Genomic DNA, 27083 nt, shown 5'->3' with positions numbered 1-27083 from the left:
ATGGATATCCCAGATAGGGGTTCTGTGCTGTAGTGTGATACCATCCTTGTTAGCATATCTCTTAGATGGATAAACATTCAAAAAAAATAAATAATCCAGATAACGGTTCTAAATAAATAAAAGCAGACTTTTTTTTCTAAAACAAACAGACAAAAACTACATCTGGGATTTAGATGGCTTTCATTTCTCTTGATCTAGAACGCTTTTCTCTTTAGACAATCTCTTTCAGATTTCTTTTCCCCTGTGAGGTCCTTTGTCTTCAACATCCTTTTGAATAAGCAAGACCTGTAGAATCATTAAAAAATGAATCCTCAGGTAGCTGTGTAATTAAAAATATCCAGTTAAAATGCTTGTTGCTCTTTAAAAGTTGGTTGGAGCGGGTATGTATACAGGAGCCACACTTAAAAAAATTTTTTTTCTGTTCTTTCATAGTGATTATCCTCCTCTAAATTCTAGTTAGAGCAAGTCATTCATTACAGCAGAAAATTTTTGAAGTTCAGATTTATATATATATATATACATGTTTTTTTTCCTTCAGACTTGAAGAACTTGAAATAAATGCATTCTCGAGGTGCCCAAAAACAGGGTAACTTGTATTTCTTGCTGAATGGTGTTACCAATTCACTGCTTCTTTAAGGCTAGCCTAAAACAAAACAGAAAAATAGAGGGCCTTAAACTTCAGACCAAAGCCTTGATGTTGAATGAATGAACTGTTGGGGATGAAAAAAAAAAAAGAAGCCTTAGGTGTGTTCTGTTTCACAGATCTAAACAAACAAACACGAAGTAGTGTCTGCTGCCACATTCAAATTTGCTGTGGTGTCTCAGAGGCAAACTCGCACAAACTTTCTTGAGCTTCCTGTTTCTTTCCTGAAATACACAATTTTTAGCTTTTTTAGATTGCTTGTGACCCCCTTGTGCAGGAATCTAAATAGGTATTTAGATAGCATGGTGCTTAACCATTTTCCTATTCATCTCCTCATATCGACAGGAAAAAGCTTGACAGTGACATCTCAAGCTAGACTTGCTCCTTGGGGATTTTCTTACCAGCAGAAACATGATGCTTCTCTGAAATGGCAGGAATTCAAAATGACCAAGTTCTAAACTTGTTCTTGTCTTCCTGTGTGTGTGTGTGTGTGTCTATATATATATATATATATATGTGTGTGTAATTGTGCATCAGGCTTCCTTTTCTATTTTATAATAAGCAGTAGCGCTGATTTTTGGCATTGTGTCTTGAAATCATGTTTAAATTAAACACTAGTAGCTGGATAAAATGGGCTTAGACAGGCTTTACTTTGTTTCAGTGCTTTAGAGCTAATCGTTTACAAATTGCTGAGGTAAGGGGCACAAATTAATGACATTCCAGCATCTTAAAATAACCCTCTCTATGTCATACTGAAAAAATGTGTATTTGAAGCTCAGATGTTGTGAATTGAACAAATGTTTCATTTATGGGGGAAGGGGGAGAAGGGGGAGGAATAGCATCAAGGAGTTGAGCTGGTATTTTGTATCAGTTACTTTCTGTTAATCGGAGTAATGTTGTGCATTTTCAAGTAGCGTCACATGAAATGCAATGTTTGCAAAATTACTATACAGAGCTATGATGAATTTTCAGCCGTAGTGTTTTCCACATTATTTTTCTTTTTAGCAGGTACACTGGTATCAACAATTACTAACAAGACCTCTTGTTAGCCAGCAAAATGTTTATTGCTTCTTCTAGCTTCACTTTGTGAAAAGTTTTAGATTTGATGAAAAAAACATTGCAGTGTGCTGCGACTTGCTGTAATCCAAGGGTTCAGAAGGTAGTTTACTGAGGTTCTTAGCTTGCCATTAAAGTGTTTATAAGGGAAAGCTTTCATTCTAGAACAAGTAATTTTAAAATAAATATAGAATGGATTTTTCAGAATTGTTTCATTATACTTTTTAAAATTGTTATTATTTGGAGAATCTATATTGTGGACTTACTATATTTTTCCTCCATGTTAGTAAGAATAACCTCTTTTGTTAGTTTTCTTGGATGATAATTACTTTCAACTTGCTTTGAGTGAAAGCCATTGAATGAAAGATGGGCCATACCCTTAGGTTGTCTTTATTGACCCCATATCTCCAGTCATCAGTCTCTATTGATAGATCTGTAAAGGCCTGACAGTCAATTTTCATAGACATATCTTTTGACAGAGACAAGAGTCTGAATTTGGCACACATTCAGGTATATGTAGCCTTTACTACGCTCTGCTTTCTGACTGTGTGGGTTTTTTTGTTTGATTTTTGTTTGGTTTTTGGTTTGTGGTGTTTTGTTTGTTTGTTTTGGGGGAGGGGGGGCACCATATCTTTTGAAGTTTTATCCTAACAAAACTCTAGAGAGCTACTTGTGATCTACCAGCCTTTAACTCCCATGTTTGGGATTTCTTTAGGTTGCTACTGCTATTATTAAGTGTTTGCTCACCAAGCCTAGGAATTGTCTCAACTGTCCAGGGTCCTGTGATTTCTGCCTAAAATCGGTGTTAATGTGGTGCAGGACTGAAGTGGCAGTGGAACTGGATTTTTCAAAGACTTGAGCCTTGTCCAGCCCTAAACATAGGCAAGGTGAGGGGCAGCAACACTGACAAACCAGAGTGTAGCAAAGCCATGTCCTCACTGATAACTGGAGGCAGGGTTATGTGGGCACTGTTCTGGCTCACTAGTAAAGGGGCAGGCAACAACTGTTCTCACCTTTCTGACTCCATTTCTCTAATGGAGCTATGAACAGCAGATATTCCTGAGATCCCTGTTTTTATCCCACATTCCTTCAGTTCTTTCCTCTGGTAGAAAGATTGTGTGGATTCTTGCATTGTCTGCCTTGAGGTGGCAAAAAATTGATGTTTTTTGTGTGCCTGAACTGACAGGCCTTGAGCAGGTGGATTCATGTAGCACCTGTGACCAAAAGTTGTGTAATGGAGTCCAAACCTGTTCTTATTTTGAGTGTTCCCTTCCAAAAAATAAAAGCAGGTTTGTTATTTTTCTGATGTGGTTTCTGGAGGTTCTTCAAAGAACACACAGGAGTAACTGTAGCAACCCTTTGCCTTGCTACCTACCCTACTCCCATATAATTCTGTAATTGGAGGTGTCCAGGAACATTCTGGTGTCCATCAGAGCTTCTAAGTCCATTTTTAACGCTTTCTTGTTTTCAGATAAAGGCAACTTTATATTGAGGAAAAGAAATTGAAACTATTGTTGTCTGATACGACCAAGTAATTTTGGTGGAGGTGCACAAAGCATCAGTAGGCAACCCTCCACCTTGCCCTTCGGTCCTTCTACAGCATCTCCAGCAGTCCCAGGCCAGCACTGTCCTTCAGCTATGCAGTATCAGTTACCTTGTGCATAAGGAGTGGTTAGTTTCTTTTGTGCCCATCCACAGCCAGTGATGGGAATTAGCAGGCTGAATAGAATATTTTATAAGCAGAATTTTTTACTGTGCATATACTGTGCACATTTTATGCTGGATACAGCTAGCAGCTTGGTTTCTAAATTCTCATAAAACTTATTTTCCTATGCTTTTTTTTTTTTTAGCATTACATCAGTAATAAAAGGTCTCGTTTGGGTTATATATGATAGTAAGAGCCATTTAAAATGTGCATCTTCAGACATGGTAATTATTCTGATCTGTATAATTATAGGTACTTGTGTCTTAGGGGAGATGGGAAGTGCCTGTTCACTCCATCCGTGCATATACAAATTTTCTTTTTTTGCTTTAACAGTGTCAGATCACAAGAAGCATTTTATTATTTTTTTAATTTCTGACTTGATGTTTAGAGTGTGCATTTTAAAATAAATTGATTTGTTGGTAGATATTTTTGTACTTTCAGCTTATTGTGTTTTCTGAACAGTTGCTGTGATGTACTTAATTTCCAAAACAACACCAAGAAGACATAAGCTCTTTTTGTTCTGTCTTATGCCGTAAATCCCATGAATGCATACATGCTTAATTAAGAGTTTTCTCTTGGTTTGGTATTCAGATGATGAGACTGAGTAATAATGTCTTTCATGTCGCAACTGTGCAAGGCTCACAGAGGTCATGTAGTTCGTGACCACTCTCTTGTAAGACCAGATATTTTTATACCTAGGCCATTCCTGGTATGTATCTTTTCTTTTCTTTTTTTTTTTTTTTCTTCTTTAACCTCTTAAAAACAGGCAAACTGGTCTATAGTGCTTAATGTTGGTTAATTTTTCTATCCAAATATGTGACAATCTTCTTTGCTGCAAATTAAATTAGACTAATACTTTTTGTGCTTTGATAAACTCGATAACCTAGTGTTCCTTCTGTTTCTTAACTCTTTATAACAACAGCAATTTGCTTCCTCCAGTTTAAGCCTCTTCTCTCTTCTGTCTTCAACTGCAATGCCAGCAACAGTGTATGCTCCAGGTGGTGCCAAACTATGGGCAAGACAACTACAACAGCAATGGAGAGTGGTGGGCACCCACTTAATGCAGCAGCATTGCACAGAGCTTGCTGCAAACGGAGTCTAAGTCTGTTATTGAAGAAAAAAATGTCATCCTGGGAGGTACACAAATATCCTTTTTTCACATCCAGTCTTCCCGTTTTAAGATTTTGTAACGAGGCTCTGCTGAATATTTTCTTGGAGCATCAGTCTAAAGATCTGCGATTAATGAGGAGAATGATTCAAGTTCATGTTTTCTTCTGTAATGTTTGTACAACTTTTCTTAAGTACATAATCTTCTTTTCTTACCGGCCACAACATGGCCTTTAAATCTTTTTACCTAAACTGGATTTCTAATATCTATCTTTCACAATCGTGCAACTGTGTACTGGTTGCGTAATTTAAGTCCATCTATAACCCATTTATTGCTTTTGCTCTTGTGTTTTATACCAGTTACTGTAGTAAAGCAAGATAAAAAAAAATTAGTTTTGTGCCATGCTTCAAACCAAAGTGTTTTTTTTTTTTCCCTGAAAAAGTTACAGATTGGTGTGGGAAGGATCTCAGCAGATGTGAATAGCTTTCTAGAAACTAAACTTGGGGTGGGGGGGGAGGAGGGAGGGGGGGGGGGGGGGAGAGAGAGGGGTTAGACTAAATAACTTTATAGTTCCCATTCTGTTTTCTTCTCTTACCCTCACACCACTAAAGGACTTACATATTTTTTAATCAGCTAGACCTTTCTAGCCCTTTGAATTAAAGGTGACTGCTAATGGCAGAGCATGCTCCAGAGTGTGTAAGGACCTTATTAAGTTTCCCCAGGCTTGACCATCTTGTACACTTCTCTTATGCTCTCAGTGGTTTATTTCCCCATCTCATCCTTCTGTGAGGAATCTGACAGGTAGATCTTTGAACATTGTACCCAACTTCTCATTAATTATTTATTCAGCTTCCTCATACCTGACCCATCCTCTCCTACCTCTCCTTTTCTTCTTTTCCTTTCAGTATGGCTATGGAATTTTTTCCGTTCCTTTGTCTTTGCTAGTTATTCTTCTCACTTTAACTTCCTTGACTTCTTTATTATGCTAGTTACAGGACTTTTGTTCACTTTCATTTTGTTAATTTGTTCCTTCAAATTATCCACTTAACCATACCTCTCCATTTTAAACTGTCCAGTTTCTTATCACATTTTCGCTCAAATACTCTGGTACACAAAACTGAACTAATTGTAGCATGTTGCTGATTTGTTTGAACGCTTAACAAATTTTGTAACAGCCTTGAAAAGAGCAAATAATGCTTTGAGCCAAGTTGTAGCGCTGGTTGTATACACTGTTGCCTTTAAACATTGACAGCAGAACTGAGGCATCTGTCCTACCCTGTGGAAAAACTGTTCTATTAATAAAAATCGGCGAATAAGGCACTTCAGCTGCCTTATTTAAAGCTGTTCCCTATTTTAATAGTAACATTAAAACATATAGAGCATAAACCAATGTTCTGTACAATACATATCAATAGGTATAACCCATTGCCTTGATTCCTTGTTGGTGGTAGGTATGAGTAGGTATTGGTTAATGAAGCTTTTTGAGCTCTCAAACATTTTTGAGAGCTTTGCTGTTACAGTTTCCAGCAGATGGTGTCTGTAACTAAAGGCAGAAGAAACCATGTGAGGTGGATTGTTAGAATGGTTAATGTTATTAATGAGGCTGTCCCCTGGACATCTGTGTTATGGCACGTGGTGCTATGCTGAATTTCAGTGTTGGCTTCTTTCCTCAATTTGGTTGAGCATCCCTCCAGATTTAGTAGCTTATTTGTATTGGGCTGTTGCATTTTCTGCTTTTACTTTAGCAAAGGTGTTAAGGCAAATTTTAATGTTTGTCCAAGCTAAAAATGTTGTTTAACTTGTGTATGCATACCCACAGCAGAACAGTAATAAAAAACATTAATTTTAGTATGGTTGTTGATGAAAATGGGTGTTTTTGGAAGGAACTACTGCCAAAGAACAGTAACAAAACTGTTTTGTGTTTACACTCGTAAAAGAAAGCCACAATGAAGAAAGTGGAGTTTTTGGCATTGGGGTAAAGTTGATGATTTGTGGTTAGTGTTGCTTTTCTGGTAAAATATGGTGGATTAAAAGGGATATTCAGTGGTAAAACACTTCCTGGGCGCTGTGCTGTGGTCTGTCTGCTCCTTAGTCAAAAATATTACCTGACTGGGAGATGCAGTTTGAGGTTTCTCCTAATTATGAATATTTGATCAAATACTTGACCATATTGAAGCCAAGGGAGATCAGGAAGTTTGATGGAAATCATGCAACTTATAGATGCAATTTTTATTTTGAAGTGTCAATGGGGGAGGAAGAGCAAACGTTCTTTGAGCATTGGTAATGAGTACAGTAAAGATCTGTGCCTTAATCTTTCAAGATCATGGTCTGGAAGGAGACATTTTCATGAGGGAAAGAGTGGGTTTCCAAATAGTACTGTCAGAATTCAGTACGTACTTAGACATGTACATAAAAGAGCTTGCTGGTCTACTGTAGAACAGTGAAAATGCGGCTGAGATGGAAAATAGTTTGCCTAAAACCAGATGTTTGAATAGGCTTTTGTTAGTGGTAGAGTTTGTACTTTGATGTGGTAGGTGATTTTGTTAGTATCAGTCATAATGCTGTCAAATACAGTGCTACAGTACTTGCACCTGAAACAATGCATTCTCAGAGAAAAAAAGTTGCTGGGACTATTTAGTAGCATATGTAAAATTTAAATGCTAAAATAATAGGGCATGTGCTTTTATGTAACTGCCAAGTATGGATTTTATAATAAATGACTGGATGATAAAAATGTGAGGGGAAAATAAAGGCTTGGACATATATTTTTAAGCTTCATGGTGTAAAATGAAAGTATTTTTTCCCATCATTTCTTCGTTATGGGTAATTGCAGATACTGAAAATCTCTTATTCATCTCAGTGTGGCATTTTAAAGGAAAAAAAGAGTCAAAATAAATTCCACTTCACAACAGCAGAGGTCAGAGCATGTCAGAAGATACGTGAGATCAGTGTTCCAACTACATGCAGATTTGATGTGAATTTAAGCTCAATATAAATGCAGACCCTCAAACTGATATAGCGGTCGTGGAGAAAGTTGGCCAGCCTTGAATACGTGAGTTTTTAATAACGTGTTAATTGTTGCATACCTTAGTTAAAAGAAGGCATTGTATAGATTTAACATTTCAACTACTTCCATTTTTCTTCTGACACAAGTTCCCATACCCAACTCTATGCCACAAACCTTCCCCCCCCCGAGATTTACTTGCTTAAATATTTGCAGTATGGGATGTGGGGTAGGTTGGAAATGTTGTTGTGGGTGATGTTTTCCCACAATGTAATGATTTCTGATGCAAGAGAATTGTTTGTGAGAAGTTTCGCTGCTCTTCCAATCTGTTTTTTTTGCCACTTAATTATAGAGAAGGTGAGGATTCCTGTTCTTTAAATATGAAAGCTCTGGTATCCTCCCTCGGCTTTCTCTCTCCACCCTGCGAACGTGCTGACATACCTGGTGCAGGTCACTACAGGATGCTGGGCTGGATGGACAACTAGTTTAATTCAACAGGATAATTCATGTGTTAGTCTGTACTTGTGCACGCAGTATTTGGATGCTTTGAGCTGAGGCTGAATCCAACTTTGTTTGCATAGAAAATATTTAAGTGGATGCCCCCCCCCAAAAAAAGCATAATTTTGTGATGCCCTCGAAGAAAATCCTATCTTACACAGGAAATAGCATTGATGATACAAAGAACCATTCCTTTCTGTCTGAAGCTCCAAATAAAAGAGCATAGACATAGCTCTGCTTTGATAAAGCAGTGACCTAATGTTAAAAATATTTCCCGTTTTTGTTATGATAGGAAAAATGTCTTCAGCTGCTCTACTGAACTGCAAGTAAAATGGTATAAATCTTCATTTAGACATGATAATCATTTAGCACATCAAGCAACAGAAATTGTCATAACTTAATGGAATACATAGAGAAGAGAATGTTTAAATTGTGGGCAATCTGCTTTGTCTGTGTTGCTAGGCACAATTTCAGACATTCTTGAAATCTGTGCACCTTGGAAGGCAGCAGATCATAGGAAACAGCAGGGGCCCCCGTGCAAATGTTTGAGGCATCTTGCCTGCAGTGGAAGAAAATCTTTCATGAGAAGGATGCTATTCTGTTTACGAAAATCTGTATGGAGTATTAATAACATCTTGTCATTTTGTGCATTGTTATTTAAAGACAAAAGCAAGTTAAGTGATAGATAAACAAATGCACACACTTGGGGTATTTTTCATCACCCAGAAGCAATGTCTTTTCTGTGGTTTAAGTATATAAGCCTCATGCTACAATTGAATGGAACCAAATAGTTACCCAATAATATTCTATAGCTCTGTATAAAATACTCCTGTGTGTGTGTGCATATTGCATTTTTTGTGGGATTTTTAAAAATCATTATGACCTTGTTATTGGAGGAAGTTATATGAATATACATGAAGCATCACACTAGAGGTTGGAAGAACCTGCCTATTTCTTTTATATCCTAGTCTAGGTCAGCGTCCTTCTTTGAGATAGAGTATATCAGGTAAATGCAGTTAAATTATTTGATATACTGTGGATATATTACTCCCTCCAGAGAAAAGTAGATGAAAATTTTCAGCAACATGAAATCTTTTAATAATATCGAAAAGAAGTTTATTTCAGTGATATTGAGGATTCACATTTCAAGTATTTAATAGGGTCAGTGTGAAAACTGTGGGAAACTTCTGCCTCACCCTTGCAGGGAATAGAATTGTTGGCAAAGAGAAGTTATCATTTCTGTGGGGAGGTCATAACAAATTATAATTGTCTTCTGAAATAAGGGGGGGAGGTTGACTGCCTTTGATTAGTAATTACATACTACCTCTGGGCAGTAAACGTAGCAACGATGCATAGCTGCTATGACAGTCAAACTTATCTTTGGTTCTTCTAAACACACCCTGGTGAGGAGGGAAGTGCTCTGTCAAACCAGTTTGGTTCCTTAAAAAAAAAAAATAGTAAGGCTGCATTTGCAGTTAAGCAATAAAATGGCTGAAGGAAGTGTCATGCTGGAGGTGGTTGACTAACATTTGGGCTCTATCAGTTCTTAGCCTGAATTGGAAGATGAAAGGTGAGTGACAGTTTAAGATGTTTCTCTGTGTGGTCACAGCAGTAATTGTCACTCCCTGCTTCCCTTCTGAGTTAGCTGATTCTAGTCATCCTGGTGACTTTACTTAAGGCTACCTACAACTATAATAGGTGCAAACATTTCCCCTGTGTTGCAAATGGAGGTACCAAGCAGAAGAGTTCCCTGCAGAGCCAGAGTTTGCCGGTGGTGTCATTATCTTAAATTCTCAAAAGCTGACTGATCTCTGTAAGAAATAAACAGATGTCAGGGCAGTGATGTGCACGGATGACAACAGTGTGCACTTGCAGCCCAAAAGGCCAACTGTATTCTGGGCTACATCAAAAAAGCAGAGGGAGAGGTGATAATCCCAACCTGCTCTGCCTTTGTGAGGTCCCATCTGGAGTACTGTGTGCTCTGCCTCCTGCAGTTCTGCTTCTCTCGTCTCTTGAGACACACACCATCCTTCTGCAGCTCCCTTGGACTTCAATTTCATCTGTAGCCAGCAGTCCTCTGACTGCAATTATTTAATTTCTTTGCCAAAGGCAATTTCTTTCATCTTCTGTCTAAGTGAGGAACACCTTGTAAGAATAAAGCTTCTGGTTGTGTTGTACCTGGCGTCTCTCATTAGGTGGTGCTGCGTGGCAGCGGCAATGGTCTCTGCCATCAAATACTGTAATATTATGAGCTCGTTATCTGTAATGCAATACACTGCTGTGAGTGGTGGGAAATGAAGCCTTCCTAAGCCTCGCTTCCATTTTAGTGACTCAGTGCACGTACAGTGTATTTCAAATAACCCAATAGAATTATTCTGTTTGTTTATATTCCTTTAAATTTTAGCCTTTTGATGAAATCTTTTAAAATCATTTCTCCTTACTCCACAGTTGTTTATAGCTTCTGCTTTCTCACTCCTTATGTATTTTTTGTAGATTTGTTTTTTTCTGAAAAATTAGCATTGCTCTCAGGAGTTTTGTGATCTCACTTTTATTTTTATTTAAATGTGTGCAGCCAATGGAGTTCCCTTGAGCTGGTTTTTCCCCTTGAAAATTATTCCAATTCAAAAGAAGAGCATAATATTTCTACATCTGGAGTCAGTGAACTTAGCATTAATTTATGTAATTTTCACTTGATGTTATCTAGCAACAGTTATATAGAACACTGGAATTTCAAAATGCTGCAATTCATGTTAAGTGCCATCACTTGAAAGGAGCTGGTGTCATGGCTATTTTTTTTCATACTCTTTGTGTGACACTAATTGCCTCTGTGGTGTCTTCTGGCTCTGTGAAATATTTTTCTGCACGATATCTTTTACGTGTTGCCCATCTGTTCACTTGTTAACAAGTTAAATAAGACTGTGAAATGGGTTGGAAAACTAAGCCCATGTAAAAAGATGTAGAAGTTGGGGAATGTAAGGATGGGAGAGAAGATGCATTTAGAAAACTGTTGCTTCCCCAAACTGTGTTTATGTGCACGTGGGTTGATGCTTGAGATGAGGTGGGATTTGGTGAACATTTTTGACTGCAACTTGCGCAGAGCATGTCTTGGTATGCTGCACTGCTTCCAGTAAAGATTGAAAAATTGAAAAGATTGAAAAAGCTTTTCAAAATTCTTTCCTGAAGGGGGCCCACAGGAAAGCTGGGAAGGAACTTTTTATAAGGGTAGGTAGTGACAGGACAAGGAGAAATAGCTTTAAACTGGAAGAGGGTAGATTTAGACTAGATATTGAGAAGAAACTCTTTACTGTGAGGGTGGTGAGACACTGGAACAGATTGTCCAGAGAGGGTTGTGGATGCCCCCTCCTTGGAGGCATTCAAGATCAGGCTGGATGGGGCTGTGAGCAACCTGGTCTAGAGGGAGGTATCCCTGTGTATAGCAGGGGGTTGGAACTAGATGATCTTAAAGGTCCCTTCCACCCCAAACTATTCTATGATTCTATTTCCAGTAATAGCATAAAATAACTTCCATGCATGAATAACTTCTTTAAACACATGAAAGCAATGGTATCTAAAGCATTTCCCTGTAGCATGCATATTCTTTTTTTACCACATGCCTTTTTTCCTTCTGCTGAACATGGTTATAAACCTTGCAGTTAGATCTCTGATTTGTTTGTGGAACCAACCATCCACTCTGGAGAACTGTAGATAATTATTCTCTGACCAGGAATCACAATGACAGTTAAACTGGGTAATTAACCTAGAAAATGCAACCATCAAGTTGCATTTATTTTCGGTTTTGAATGAGTGAGAACATGATATTTAAAGATTGAGTTATTGTGATAACATCAGTTAAAAGCAAGAAGAAAAGAGCAGGAGCAGGGAGGTAATCATCCCCCTGTACTCAGCACTGGTGAGGCTGCACCTCAAGTACTGTGTTCAGTTTTGAGCCCCTCACTACAAGAAAGAAAGGCCCTAGAACGTGGCCTGAGAAGGGCAATGAAACTGGTGAGGGGTCTGGAGCACAAGTCTTATGAGGAGCGGCTGAGGAAGCTGGAATTGTTTAGTCTGGAGAAGAGGAGGCTCAGAGGAGACCTGATTGCACTCTACAACTTCCTGAAGGGAGGTTGTGACGAGGAGGGGTTTGGCCTCTTCTCCCAGGCAACAAACAGGACCTGAGGAAATGGCCACAAGTTGTACCAGAGGAGGTTTAGGTTACACATAAGGAGAAACTTTTTCTCTCAGAGGGTGGTCAGGCACTGGAATGACCTGGCCAGGGAGGTGGTGGAGTCGCTGTCCTTGGCAGTGTTCAAGAGGCGTCTGGATGAGGAGCTATGAGATATGGTTTAGCAGCTTGTGGTAGTAATGGTGATGGGAGGATGGTTGGACTAGATGATCTTGTAGGTTTTTTCCAACCTTGTAATTCTAGGATTCTAATAGAGAAATTTGATTTGCTTCAGTTTCTTTCTTTACATGTGCCCCAAACAAATGTGGTTTTAGTATCTGTTAATGTATCTTCATCTATTAATATTCCAAGTAACAGCCTGGTTTGAACGGAAATGTGTGAAACCAAAAAATATTTTTTTTCATCTGAAATTCGAGCGCTACTGTTGTTGTGAGCTCTATTTTCCTCCTTTAGTAAAATGGTAGTATGGACAAACTTCAGAGATTTTCAGTTTTTCTCCTGTTTTTACTGTCGGAACTTGAAGTTCTAGGCGATGACGTGTGGCCAGTCAATTCCTCAATCATTTACTGCCTGCCTCATTTGGGCGCTGAATCACTGTATTTTAGGGTATGTTAAGCCTGAAGAATCTGAGCGAAGTCCAGATGTTATCCTTATCTCATTTCCAGTATCCTGTGGCTGTGGATCTGTGGGTGTTGGGAACCCATGGGCCAGTTGCTGTGGTTTTTGGTGCTGGAGACAAGCAGTTTGGTGGGTGGGTAGGGGTAAGTAGCCTGTGTGATCAGAAGATGAGGTGCTTCCTAAACGCGACCCCTTCACTTGGTGTGAAGGAGGAAAGTTTCAGGATGACAGGAAGGTCATGGTTTTCTTTTGTGATTGATCTGTTCAGCCAGCTCTGCAAAACCTTCTGTTTGTGTGCTGCGTGCATGCTGTTGTGGTGTTCCCACCTGTCCTCTTTACTGAGCTGCTTTGTTGCTCATATTCCTTGACTCTTTTTATTTCAACGCCCTAGGGCATTTTTCAGAACTTACTGATTTTCTAACCAGAGCAACCTCTCTGTTTCCTCCTCTGTGTTACTCAGGCTGACACTGTATAGAAGTCCAGCTGAGACACAGCTGTGCACAGATTCATTTATTTCTTGATCACTTTATCCATCAGCTTGAAGAGGTATTATGAACTGTAAATCAGGTAACAATGTAGTGCCAAAGGGGTAGGTGTTTCAGGGGGAAAAAAAAAAGGAAACAGCAAATGAAATGACTTACTTTCACAATAGGCAAATTCAAAACTTGGCTGGCATGAGATCATGTGCATTATGAAACATAATCATTAAAAATATCCGAGCCATGAAAGTGGGATCACAATTAAAATGGAATCTATATCCTCTACTTTTCATGTTAATTCAGTAGATTGCTTTTCTGAAAACTGTTCCTTCATAGCTTTGTTCCTTGTTCATGTTTCTTTCTCCTATGGCAGAAATAAACATCCAGTTCCAAGGCACCACTATGATGTGTGAGTTGAGTTTAGAAATGGTGCACATTAAAACTGTTTGCAGAATTAATAGGCACATCTGATTTATTTGGATATTACACTGATACAGTAAATCTGCAATGGTTTTATTCTTTTTGTCCCTTCAGAGATTAGTATCTTTCAATTTACAAGTTTTATCTCCTGCTGAAACACCTATTTCCATTCAGTTTATCTTGCCAATCTGCTTATTCGATGAGAACTTATCATACAACCAAAGTAATATGAGATTTTTTTTCTTAGTTTGACACCTGTCAATACAGTCATCAGTATAAGCAACAGTATAAGCTTATTCATCTTGCTGTCACTTCTGGGATGATCTTGTTTGTGGCTGAACTGCTTAATCTCAACTGTTTATGGAAAATATCCTTGCTCTTTCTGCAGCATTTTTTCTCCAAGTCAGGGATTCTCATAAACATTCTAATGAAGTCTTCATTTACATCCTTCAGAATTTGACAGAAGAGCTGAAAAGACATAAAATCCCAGAGCAGAAGTAGATGATGTGGAGAGATTTGTAATTCTTATACTTACACTATCATGTCTCCTTGCTTTTCCCTTATTGATTGTTTTTCTTCATCTTTTGTGTTTAAAAAAAGAAAAAAAAGGCAGTTATGGTATTCTGTGAGTCTTGGCATGCCTCTTTCAGCAAGCATACCACAGTAAGACCCCATCATTATGATGATGATAGAAAATTACTCTAAGTTGTCTTCAATAATCAGTCTTTTCCTTTCATAAATGTCTGTTCTGATTTGTTATCAAAGGCATTTTTGGCTGAAGACTGAAAAATTTCCACATCCTCTAAAATGAAACTATGTCTAGGGATTTGGGGTATGGGTTCAAATAGGATGGTACAACTTTGCAGCAATAAAACAGGGATCATTCAAAATGGAAAACTGTGTTATGGATACACAGAGGACCCTATTCACATGGAACAGTGTAAACGATCAATGTGAGAAACCTTCATCTCTTTTAGCCCTCTTATTTTTGCTGTTATTCCCAACTGTTCAGTCTATTCTCCTCACTGGAGTCATGCCTGTCATGGATTTTAGCAGCGAGCTATGAGGACTCTAAAAGAAGAGCTTCACAGAATCACAGGAAAAAAAAAAACTTCCTTCTGTAGTCTCAGAAATCCAGACATTGCTCTTGACTCATAAAGTTTTTAAGGTAGGCAGTGTCTCAAGTTAATTGCTGGACAGTTTCCAGTGAAAGCCTCTGTGGGTACCAGCTCTTGAGCATGTCTCAGGGTTTGTTGGACCATGAATTAAATGGTGATGGGGATTCCTTTTAGACTGCTTTGGCTGCTTTGAATCAGGCATCCCTTCTGCTACATGTAGTGTAGCTGGATGATATAAATGCCTACACTGTAGGGAACCTGCTTTAGTAAAAGGGTTGGAGTTGATAATCTCCAGGAGGTCCTTACCAACCATATGAGTCTGTGATTCTCTTCTCAGGGCCCTAAATTCAGGAGTCTTGAGAAGCAAGTCCTGCTTGAAATGAGTTGTTCTTTTCCAATTTTGGCTTTCAGAAAGCTAGTAACCTCTATGGTTTGGCTGCTTGCTGCAAAGCCAAAGCTTTTTTACCCAAATGGTGGCCTCTGTCATTTTGTGTGTTCAAGATTAGGTACAGCAATGCTCTGAATATTGTTCCTATCATCTGCCCTCGGGGAGAGGTTTGAGAAAATTAATCAACTACTGCAGAAAACCATGGCAATGTTAGACTTCTTACGAAATTCAGAGAGGAAGAGCATTGTCAGTTTCTTGAAATCTTGCTTGTTGGCTGTAGGTGTAGCCTACGTAACTCTTGTGCATATTACTGTACACAGTAAGAGTGCAGTTTGGAAATGATGTTTTGGTTGGTTAGAGCCAAGTGAGTGTTGTAAATGGAGATAAATAATGTGGAGATCATGTAATGATGGAATCACATGCCCTGGTAACCTGATCCAGATTTTTTGGTACTTGGGGAAAAAAGAGGGGAAAAGGGCCATTAACAAGGTAATATTTCAGACAGTGACACGTATGTGATGTGATCTCTCCTTTCCTTAGTTAATGGCACAGGCCCAGCTCTGCTGAGGCAGGCAGTGTGGTGGAACCCAGGGAACCTGGCAGGCATAACTGAAATCCTGCAGCAGGGGCTTTGCCATGACATTACATTTGTATCACTGCCCTGGTTCTTTACAGCATGTTAGTCATCCTCTCTGCAGCATAGTGTTAAGCTTGGCTTTTGTTGCTGCAGACTTAGTTCAAGACATGAAGTTCATAAATCAGTTTGGTGTACTTAAGATCACTGTCTGATAAATTGCTTGCTTTCTGAGATCTTTGTGTGATTCTATATTAAGGCTATTTCTACCTCATATTGTTTGGTTCTTGTCTTGAATCTTCCATCCCTAACCTATTGGTTTACACTGTGGTGTTGAGCACTTCACACTGATGTAATTAGTATTTCTTTAAAATCAATGTGTGAGGTCCTTAATCAACTTGAGGTTGTGTGGTCTGAAAGTGGCTTATCGGAGGAGCTGTGAACAAGACCAAGAAAGCAGGACTTAAGAAATTTGAGCTTCAGACTAGACAAATGGCTGGTGAGTTCTTAGGTGTTCTGTGGTATTGCTTCATTCAGGCCATGATTTGGGTATGATAAAATGCCTTCCTCTTAGGTTTGAGCAGCTAACTTTTTTGTGATGGGGGAACAGTTAACCAGTGTATCCAGGTATGTTAAGTGAGGCGTTCTTGTTTTTTATTGAATGGGGAGAGTCTGGCTGTAGTGTTTTCACCACAGCAAAATTAAGGTAATAAAGCTGCTGGTCTTTTGCATTTTGTGAGGTGTGTGTGTGTGTGTGTGTGTGTGAAGCCAACCCATTTGAAACCTACAGCCCTGTATGACAGCAGTCTCTCTTGGGATGCATTCAAATTGGTGTAAGCCATGGAAGCAATTTGATGCAAACTCGGTGTTGCCTGTTAACGCTGAAGGAGTTTTCCATTTTTAGTGGCTTTTAGGGCAAGACAACATATGACCAGCTTTATTTGTCCTCCAGCAGGACAAGCCAAAGAAGTGTACTCATTGTTAATTTTGGTACTGTGACATATAATTAAGATATTTTTCTGCACCATGTTCTTTTTGTTCAGTCATGCCATCTTGTGAGTAGTTGGTCTTTGGTTATGTTTTCTTGAATTGGCACCTCCTAAAGAAATCACTGCAAACCTGAAGTTAAATTAGCCCTCTCCACGTATGTGTAAGCATTTAATTTACTTGCAGTTTGAAGTAAATTGCTTGGATTTGGCAATTGCCAAGTTACAAAGTATTTGAGGACGCCTTCCTACAAAACTGAAACCAAACTGTTTTATAAGAGCAATTAAATGTGATTTATGGTCTGGTCTTTAATTATGTCTTTGCCTTCTTTATATTAAAAACAACAAGCAAACAAACAAAAAACAAACAAACGAAAAAAACAACCAAACAAACAAACAGCAAACAAACATAGAAGGAAGCCAAATGAAGGAAAGGAGAGAGAATTTAGGAGACTGTGTTCAGACATGGATAAAAACCACTTTTGGCAGATATTCTTTTTATTGTTTGAATCACATGGCTTAAGTGGTTGACAAATTATCCAAAATCAATTCCGACAATTACATAAGAGTACCACTCCCAGTATAACCAGTTTTAATGAATAAACAGTGACTCACAAATAGCAGACATTGTTTGAAGATGTAGTATCTTGGGGTGGGATTTATTTTGTCTTACTCACATCCTTAGAAGCTGGGTAAATCTGCGCCGATCCATGGCTTTCCAATTTTTAATGGTACCTTGTTGCTATGTAGACTACAATAGCTAGAGCCATGATTGGTGCCTTGCAATGAGTATAAGCTGGATGAAAGTCCTTTCTGAGAAAATATCTCTGTCTCTGTGTGACAGCTTGGCTTAAAATGGAGCACAGTTCTTTTTTTTCTTTTCTGGCATCAACAAATTCAAGGTGTTGTGCAACTGGGAAAATATTTCAGTTTTAAGCCATCGGTATTGTTTATTGAGAATATCTCTTAACTACTTAATTATTACTTATCCTTTGTAAATCAATATTGATAAAAACTAACTTGGCAGTTCTGATACCTTTTATTTTTATGTCAACAAACCACAGTCTTTAAAATCTATGAATTGCGATGTCAGTCTGACTGCTCCATCCTATACACCAAATCAACACTGATTTCCTCAATGGCTGCGTAAATAACTTAGTCAAAAGGCTTTCAGTGCAATGACTCCCTGTGTTAATGTAATTTTAAGAGTCAGTACAGTTAACACTAGAATTTGCAATTTTGTGCTGAAACAGGACTCTCTTGAAGTTGAAGAATGCTTCTAGCTAGCCGGGGTTGACAGAAAGCTTTGTGGCAGTCGAAAGTACTCCATGCTTTTTTTTTTTTTTTTTTTTATTTGCTTAGAAATTACCTCAGGAAGTGCCATAGAAATATTATTATACCTTGAAGTGTAGCACTATTGAGGTCTGAAGGATCTGTGCTGAAGTTCAGTGTCTCTTCAGTCATATTTCCTCCCTGACTTCTTAGTATAATGTCTTAGTGACCTCCTTATCTATGTGCAGTTCTGATTATTTATTTATTTATTTTTAAGGAATTTCAGCATGAAGGTTGTTCCCAAATATCTAAGTCATTGCAGTTTTGAGATGGGCCCAACTCTGGCCAGTGACATTAGGGTAAAGGAAACACCTCACTGCATATTGCGTGCATGACTTAGGAATGAACTGTTTGCATTAAACCAAACAAATGTACTGTGTAGTCCCATAGATGTCAGAAAGAACTCTAAAATGAGAATAAAGTTTGGCCTCTTTAAAAGTTGGTTGGGGTCTTATGGGTTAAAAAAAAAGAAATTAAAATCGGAAGATGTTCGTAACGTCTAATTTTTTTCTCTATAGCGATTGAAGTTCAAGTTGTTGAATTTGAAAAACAAGCAACTTTTTTTTTTTTAACATAGCTTAAGTCCAAGGATTCTGGTGACAGTATATGTTCCTCAAGCAATTTATGAAAAATAACAGGGTGATAATTTAGCAGGTCCTTAAAGCACTGTGTCTTCTCCTTTGCTCTTTCACCAGGCATTGCTCATTTGTTTCACCACTAATTTCTTTAATTACTGTGGCAAGTAGCAACTGTTGGTCTGGATGCACATAGATTCCACAACACTTTTAATTGTGTGCCTGAAGTCCTGTGCAGCACTGGGGATGGTCAGGATCCTCAAAAGGAATTTTATGACAAGCTAATGCCTGAACCTGGAGACCCCTAAACTAACAAAAATAAATGCTTTTCTTTGTTTGATTTCTGTATGTAGCTGGAATAAAACTCTGTTTCTAAAAACTTTTCTCCCTTCCTGAGTTGTGTGTGGGCTACCAATCTGGGTGTTGATAAAGGAACCTTTGCTGCGGGGAAACCAAGTAAGAAGAATCCAAATGTATTTAAGCCTAAGAGATCACCAGTGTGTCACTCTTCACTTGAGATGGAGTGAATTAATACCAGGAGCAAATCTCTTATGTGGAAAACAGCTTTGTTGAAAACCTATAGGCAATAGTTTTGGCTTCGGGTGCCTTAAAGTCCTTTGTTTGACATTCTTGTTCATTGCTTTTCACCTTGTATATGAAAAGTAGCCCCACTAGTATAGTCTTACTGTTTTCCAGCTAATAGGTGTTTATGTACATGTGGTAATAAAGACTTGCCAGAGAGGTTCTTCAATCACACTGCCTTAGATGCAAGTGGCAGGGAAAAAAAAGGTAATATATTTCATGCTGGGTATCATGAGTGTTCAAGATGTGAAATGAAGTAGAAGATTTAAATGAGAAAAGACTCCACACTTTCTTTATGCTTCTGTTTCAGATTTCTTTTATGCTTTCCAGTATAGCTAGTATATAGAAAATTCAGAAAACAAGTATGCTCACATGATTTAGCTGAAGATTGATTTGCACCAGCAGAAACTATTTGAAGATGTTAAATCTGACTTCTTTTGAGGCACAACTGTTTTAGAAAACTTTTTATTTTGAAATTAATACAAGAAAATAGTGCATACTGTGAAGTATGTGTTGAACTGAAGTTTTGTTTTTTTTTTTTACTTCTCAATTCTTCTTTCTCATCCTGATTTTTGTGTGCATGTCTCAAATTGACCTCTAATTCTCATTTTTGTAGACAGTTACTGGGAAAAGCTTTGGAACCAAAGACTTTCGAGCAGCTTTAGAAAATGGAGTCCTGTTGTGCGAGTGAGTATTGACTTATTATATAAAAATGCTTCAGGTTTCTATCAGCCTCTTTCCTTCTTGGCCTGGTTGTTTTGAGTTAAGTGCCAACAATGTATTAAACTGTATGGTTTTTTTATCCTTGTTTGAAAGCTGTTCTTCCTTCCCGTGGCAAACGTCCACTTTCTGGATCTATGTATTCCATGTGTTGTCCAACACATTTATCTTAGCTGGAGCATTGTGCTGATCCTCTGGCCTTTGCTTAGTTTTATTGCTTATAATGCTCTTAGTGCTACTGGACTTTCTCTTCAGCTCATGCAAGGTGGTGTGGCCAGTGACTGTGATGGAAGCACTCAGTTACTTATATAATCACTGTTGTTTTGTTTTGCCTGCTTCAAGTAAAAGAATCATTGTGAACCCTTGTTTTCTAAATCCTGAAAGACAGTGATTCTTCCCAGAAAACCTGATACCAAAAAAGTAGTTTATTTCAATAATGAATGTGATTAAATCATAAATTAAAAGTAAGTTTAGGCCTCTGCTTTGTTTTTTTTTTTTTTTTTTCTTTTTTTAGTAATACTAATTTCTGAAATTTCTCTTCAGTATAAAATAGAAAAGGAGTTATTTGGCCATCTTACAATCACATCCAAGTACGTCATTAACATTATCTATAGGATGTCACTTGGCATACTCAAAGGCAACTTAAAATCATAAAATGTTGCAGCCCAGGTCTCAGTAGCATTTGGACTGAACTAGTTACTGCTTTCAACAGCAAACAGTACTCTGACCTCAGCTTTTTCTAGAACACTTTCTCAAAAAAGCTTTCTTTTGTTTATGTATATTATAGACTTGGCAATAATGAGACTTGTCAGGTTTCGCTAGTAGACTGAGTCAGAGGTATAAAACATCCACTCATCAGGTCTATCTGTAATTGGTTTTATGCTTATTAGAATAATTTTCCAAGGCTGAAACTGGTGTTAACCACCTTCTATTTTAAGGAAATATAGGTGTAAGTGTCCCATTCAAAGACTACATTGGACATTTAAAAATGCCTTGTATCTTGGAGGTATCCATTATCAGTTCAGCCATTTCAGAAAATATTTATGAAGGTATAATTCTCTGTTTTTTATTTATTTGTTTCAGTGTGTATCACAATAACCAAAGTAAATGCAAAACAGGCAACATTCCCACATCTTTACTTCTGTGAATGTTATTCGATTTCTTATTTGTTCTCTCCTTATTTTTTTTCCTTTGGGCACTTCACCTTTCAGACTATCTTGCTAGTTGCTTCTGTAATTGTCTTTTTGGTGTGAGGGGTGTTTTTGTTTTTCTTTTTTAAGACTGAATGGTTTTGTAGGGATGGTTTTATTTTTTTTGTTGCTTATGTAATCACATGTGAACTATATTGACTGTGGTAATAAAACAGCTATTGCTTTAACAAGAAGCTACTTCCTTACTTGATGTATCTACTTAGTGGGATGTGTGTATTGTATTCAGCTGTAACTTTTAAATCAAGTCTTTAAGCAATGGCAATGAACTGATATACTCTAACTCTTTGATATCTTCATTGTTGACACTTATTTGGCAAAAGAATATGTGCATCCATCTGCCAAATGCAGATCAGTTAAATTTATCTGTAATTAACAGCTACATGTGAGAAAAACATGCAGTAATTTCTTCATCTGAGCAGTTTTCTTCAGGAGTCATGTAGCAATCTTTAAAGGAAAAGACATCTAATTATACTGCACTAAATCATACAGCTGTTCTCCTGTATCATAACTTTTAAATTTGACATACCTTGAAGTACAAAGGTAAGTGATTTCCGTAAGAGTTCACTGGAAATGGAAAAGAACAAAATATGGAAGACTTTCAAATGTCCAGTTTTCAGCAAAGTAAAGAAAACAGAAGATATTAAATAATGGAGATAAACTAGCCACAGCACTGCATGTTGCCTTGGTTTCCCCTGGCATGACTTGTTTAATTTACACAGATACATTATCACTGGAGGTGATATATATGGCTTATACAGATCAAATCTCTACTTTCACCACTTATTCTAGTGGCAGCTCAGTAAGCTTGTTTGACTTACTGACCAGTATGTGTGTCAACTGACTAATCAGTTGACAAAATAAATCCTTTTACATTATACTGGATCTCCTGTTTAGAGGAAGGAAGTTTTCTGTTACATGCTGCTTTGTGTTCTGAAGCACATAAAGCAAATATGTAATGCATTTGGAAGAAAACAGTAGCTTTTTTTTAATTTATTTATTTCTTTTTTTCTTTTCTCTTGATGGAAAAGTCACCAAGTGTATTTTGTTTGATAACAATGAAGCTGAAACATCTCAGGATCTGTTACCTTTGTTTCTTATTCTGCAGGTGCTTAGAAATCTCTTCCATTTCATTATGTATGCATAAACTCTGTTCTTTTTGTTTATTTTCCCAAATATATTTGCTGTTTGAGCAAAGGAGAAAAAAAAATAATGCCTTTTCCCTTGTATAATTTTAAACTTCTGGAGCTGACTCTGCTTTGGTGTGGGCAGATCACAAAACCCAATTGATGTTTTGTGTGGTTAACAGGTCTGGCCAAACAAGCAGCAACAAGGAGAGGGAGCAAGTCCAAATTCCTCAGATGTAGGTGGATAAAGCCTACAGGGTGTCATGAGGTCCAACCTCTTTGTTGGTCCAGTGTATATTTCAGTGAACCATGGGATTTCCCTACCTGACTGAGAACCTGGGAATAAAGGTGCAAGGAATACCTTGCCTTGTCCTCAATGCATGACAAGATGTGCATCTGTTCTGTTTTTCAGTTTTACTGTAAATTCTATATGAAGTACAAGTGATATTGTGAGGCTCAGTCCTCCTGTCCAACTGGAAAACAAAACAAAAAAATAACTTGCATGTGTAAAATATTTACAAAAAAATATTGTTGCAGACATCATACTGGGGCTGGTAGCATATGAAATCTGAGCTGGTTTCCTATGGGAATATCAGACCTCTTACAAGGAACACTGAAAATTAATGTTTTTATATGTATTCTTCTGATAAAATTTGATATAGAAGATATGAAAAATCTTTAAATGTGAAATTTCAGTCTAGTTAACATCACCACCAATTTAGCAGAAACATAGAATCACCAATTGTAGAATCAACACATTTGGGAAAGGCCTCCAAGATCATCCAGTCCAACCAGTTAAACATAAATTCATTTATCCTTGTACCGCCTATCTGCTTCTGTTTTTTTTTTTTTTTCTTTCTTTCTTTCTTACTCTGCCTTTATCAACCATCTTATTTTTATGACTTGTCCCATTTTTGCTTCTATAATCTTCTACTGTTGATTTTTGTTTTTTGGTAAACTGACTTAAAAATAATAATAATAATAATAGGGGCATGTGTTAATAGATTCAGATTTATTTGATTCAAGTCATAGGAGTGAGTAATGCATGCAAAGTTTTTCTTAGTAAGCAATGATATTCAGACTTAAATAAAATTATGTAACATAAATTCATATGATTTCTTTGTAGTTTGATTAACAAGATCAAACCTGGCATTGTTAGGAAGATAAATCGTCTGTCAACTCCAATTGCTGGCTTGGTAAGTAATGACAACAAATCTAATATCTGTGGTATGACTCCATGCTCTGCTTAATTAGTGCTTGCTAAGCACCCTCTTGCCTGTTGGTCTCACCATGGACTCATTAAAAAGCCTACCAAGTGTACAGGATTATACCTTGAATTTCATTTTTGATCAACATGTTACCACTTACACATTAAATTGGAAAGCAAAGATTATCCTTACAATGATCTGAATCTGTAACTTGAATCAACTTGTCACTCTATGGAGCTTCATCATCCCTATATCAAGCACTGGTGGCTCCTGAGCACAAGCCTATACAGCATTACCTTTCTTTATTCAAAGGCTGATGTTGCATTATACTCACAAACCACTTCAGAATCCCCTCTGTTAGGGAAAGAACAAGCTAAGGAATATTTCTTGCAATCTGATTATTTTTAGAAGCTGCTTCTCCCCACCCACAGTAAAGCCTAGGTTGCATTAAAATAACTCTGATGCAGAAATCTCTCTTAAGGCTTCACGTAAGAGATTTAGCAGAAGATACTGTGGCTGAAAATCGTCTGCAGAGGGGGGGAAGAGCAACGCATGGAATCATTTACACAGGAAATTTAAGAATTCCTGTATGCTATTTGGTAAATGTGCTGGTCAGAGACCACACACTGAATTTTTTAGCCATTTAGGATCAGAAAACCTTTAAGAGGGTAAGCAAATTGAATTCTTTTTTGCCTTTTTTTTTTTTTTTTTTCCAGATAAATTAGCCTTCTAAGTTATTCCTAACTTACAGGATAACTGTCTCTTAGTCCTGTGGCCAAAACTTCTTTTTTAAAAGACACAAAGCAAACAGGGATATGTATGTGATTCCTACCAGAAGCAGAAGATTCCACCTTATGGTAAATATGCAATCATAATGTTAGGGGAAGTTTCCTGATTTTGTAAAAGGAGTAGAAGACAAAATATCTCTAGAACTTCAATTGAGGGCATAGGACAGCAAACATCTGCTTTTGCATCAGCTATGCAATTCTTTAGAGGAACTGTATTTAACTTGGCTAGAGGTCATAAGATTGGGTTAACTTGCCATACATTATTGTACAAGCTCAGAAAGCCCATTTCCACATCAAATGAATGTGCAAAGTATTAGTTGCCTTTGTCCCGGAAAGCTCAGGGTATTAGGCTTGTGAATGAGTGCTGCACATTCTTTTCCTGTGAAGCATCCAAAAAAAGAACTCAAAATGATTCTGGGGAAGATGGTACTGTTATTTTATCAGTCACTTGATTGCCTGAATTGCCTCTGTCCAAACCGAAAACCATAGGCTAGATTTCATTTTTTGTGGTGTCGTGTTGTCTTGAACTATGAAATGGAATACCTTTTTAATTTCACATGGCTCTTTTGTTGTTTACAGACACGCAAATTTGGAGTATTCATTAGGTGTTTAGCTTTCTTTTCTTATTTGGTGTGTATCATTGTTACTAGTTCCTACAAGTCTTCAAAAAGAAAAGGGAGGAAGGGTGAATGAATCTCATAAACCATGACCATCCACTGCTATTGTTGTTCTTATTAAAGTACCACTTAAAGGTGGTCCTTGAGACAGCGGATATTTTGTGTTAACCTGTGGAAATAATTTTACAGAAATACTTTGGTTTCAGAACATTGTGATTATGATGGCAATAACGGGTATGTGTGTATGTATGTCTCCCGACTTGAGAGTGTCATGCTAATTTAAACAGCTTTGGAGAGTTCAGCTTTCATCCCTGAATGTATATAACTCATACCAAAACCTACAGTTCTGTGCATTTGTAGAAACACAAGCGTTAGTACCTGCTAGGTTTAGAATATTGCGGCTGATGAACTGCAGGATTTATGGATGGAAAGGATTCACATTCAACAACTTCTACTGAAAATTTCTCTGCTTTACTTTCCAGTATAGAAAAGCAAGGTTTATTGTGCTCCTAAGTGTAGAGCTTGCCAGGAACTATCTGGTTTGCTTGCTATGTTCTGGAAATACTTTCACTGCTTGTTAGTTGATTCTCCCACAAGTCAGCTTCTAGACTGTGTTTTCCATGGCTTCATGTACACTTCTACAACTCTCACTTCTGCTGTATTCAGTGTCTTTCAATCTTACGTTAATTGCTCCCCACCAGAACTTTATAAGATTTGGAAACCTTACTGGTAGGGGGACAGATGGAAATTTTAACTTCAAGAGGTGGAATTAATTTCTAAAGGATAAACAGATGCTACAACTTGCATTTGAGTCTTTGATCATTTGATCATGTTCTCTCTACAGCTTCTTCACAGTCCTTTTGGACCTTGGAATTTCTTCAGATTTTCTTTCTTTCTCTAGGGAGTTAATGCATTTGACTTTTCTTTTCTCTCTCCTCTGAAGTTTTGTTTGCTTCAAATGCGTGACAGTTTTCTCAGCAGTATAGAAGTACAATGCTCAACATAAGTATCTGGTTGAATCTCCAGAAGGGGTTCATTATGTTGTTTGTCTTTGTAGTTATTCTGAAAACAAATTTCTTGAGTAAAATAGGAAATGAAAGCCTGTGTGAATAACAAAAGAGTCTGGGTTTTATAGAATATTGTGTGCTATACTTTTTAAAATAGAGATAGGTGACTGAGATGTGTTTTTTTTTTTTTGTTGGTTTTATTTTATAAATTAAGTGAATTATTAATTTATTTCACTTGCTTTTGGAACCCTTTAATTCTCAAAAACCTAATAGAAACTTGACAGTAGAAGGATCATCTAAATTCCAAGCTCATTTTAGTCAACTGAAAGTAAGCTTCAGCCTGCATCGCTGGTGTGGTTATACTGATCGCTAGTTTGATTATAGTGCGGTTTAGTAACTATGGGTGTGGATCTCAGTGGTTCAGGTATAATCGTGATGGAAGGGATAAATAAATACATGTCTTGATGATTAAACACTGAAATGAAACTTGGCATTCAGTTAATAGAAGTGCTGGTACTGGGCGAACTTAAAAATTCTTTAAGCTGGTGCTGCAATGCTGATGTTCCATTTTTTTTTGTTGGAGACATGTGTCCCCCATGGCTTGTGTGACAGCTAATAGTTGTTTTAACCCTTTTTTTTTAAAAAAAAAATATTTTTTCTATCTTTGATTCATGTGTGTTTGTTTGGAAAACTGATCTTAGCCATTGAGGGATGAGACCACAACCAAAGTTCTTGAAGACAAATAGCAGTAGCAGGAAATAGAGGGCTGAACAGATCCATCTCCTGATGGTGACAAGAAGCACTTAGGCCAGCCCTCAAGTTTAACTCTTATTCCAGCAGCAAGTAACAGGGCTTGGCTGCTGGAGACACCTGCTGTGACAGCTGCCCATTTTACAGAGCAGTGTGCCCATTTGGGTTAGTCCTAGCTCAATGCCAGCTTGCCCAGGTGAGTTCCTGTGTAGCCATCTCTGATTTCCTTGTCATTCTTGGTCAGTGATGAGTGACCAAGGAAACTGTCAGTCACTCAGGGGGGGGTCCCTGAGCTACAGCACGTGCAGCCACCAAGGTACAAAGGACTAATTCCATCGGTAGCTGCAGAAGGCTGTGGCTTGCAGCAGGTTGATTTTTAACAGCATGCA

The 27083-nt window shown here is 37.7% G+C and overlaps 1 protein-coding gene across 11 annotated transcripts in view; it reads left to right on the top strand.

Moving 5' to 3' along the window:
• LMO7 (LIM domain 7) overlaps positions 1-27083 on the top strand; it is a 129493-nt gene that overhangs the window by 13920 nt on the left and 88490 nt on the right. For 10 of the 11 annotated variants that reach the window (XM_048933291.1, XM_048933287.1, XM_048933289.1 and 7 more), the window contains exons 2-3: positions 19886-19956; positions 23451-23520. In XM_048933291.1, the coding sequence (XP_048789248.1) occupies positions 19886-19956; positions 23451-23520 (141 nt within the window). The remainder of the gene's footprint in view (positions 1-19885; positions 19957-23450; positions 23521-27083) is intronic. The other variant, XM_048933292.1, reaches the window with a different exon arrangement.

The sequence above is a fragment of the Lagopus muta genome, chromosome 1 (genome assembly GCF_023343835.1).
Source record: "Lagopus muta isolate bLagMut1 chromosome 1, bLagMut1 primary, whole genome shotgun sequence".
NCBI lineage: Eukaryota > Metazoa > Chordata > Aves > Galliformes > Phasianidae > Lagopus > Lagopus muta.
Note: the sequence above shows the minus strand (reverse complement) of the source record. Positions and strands in the feature narration are given on the sequence as shown.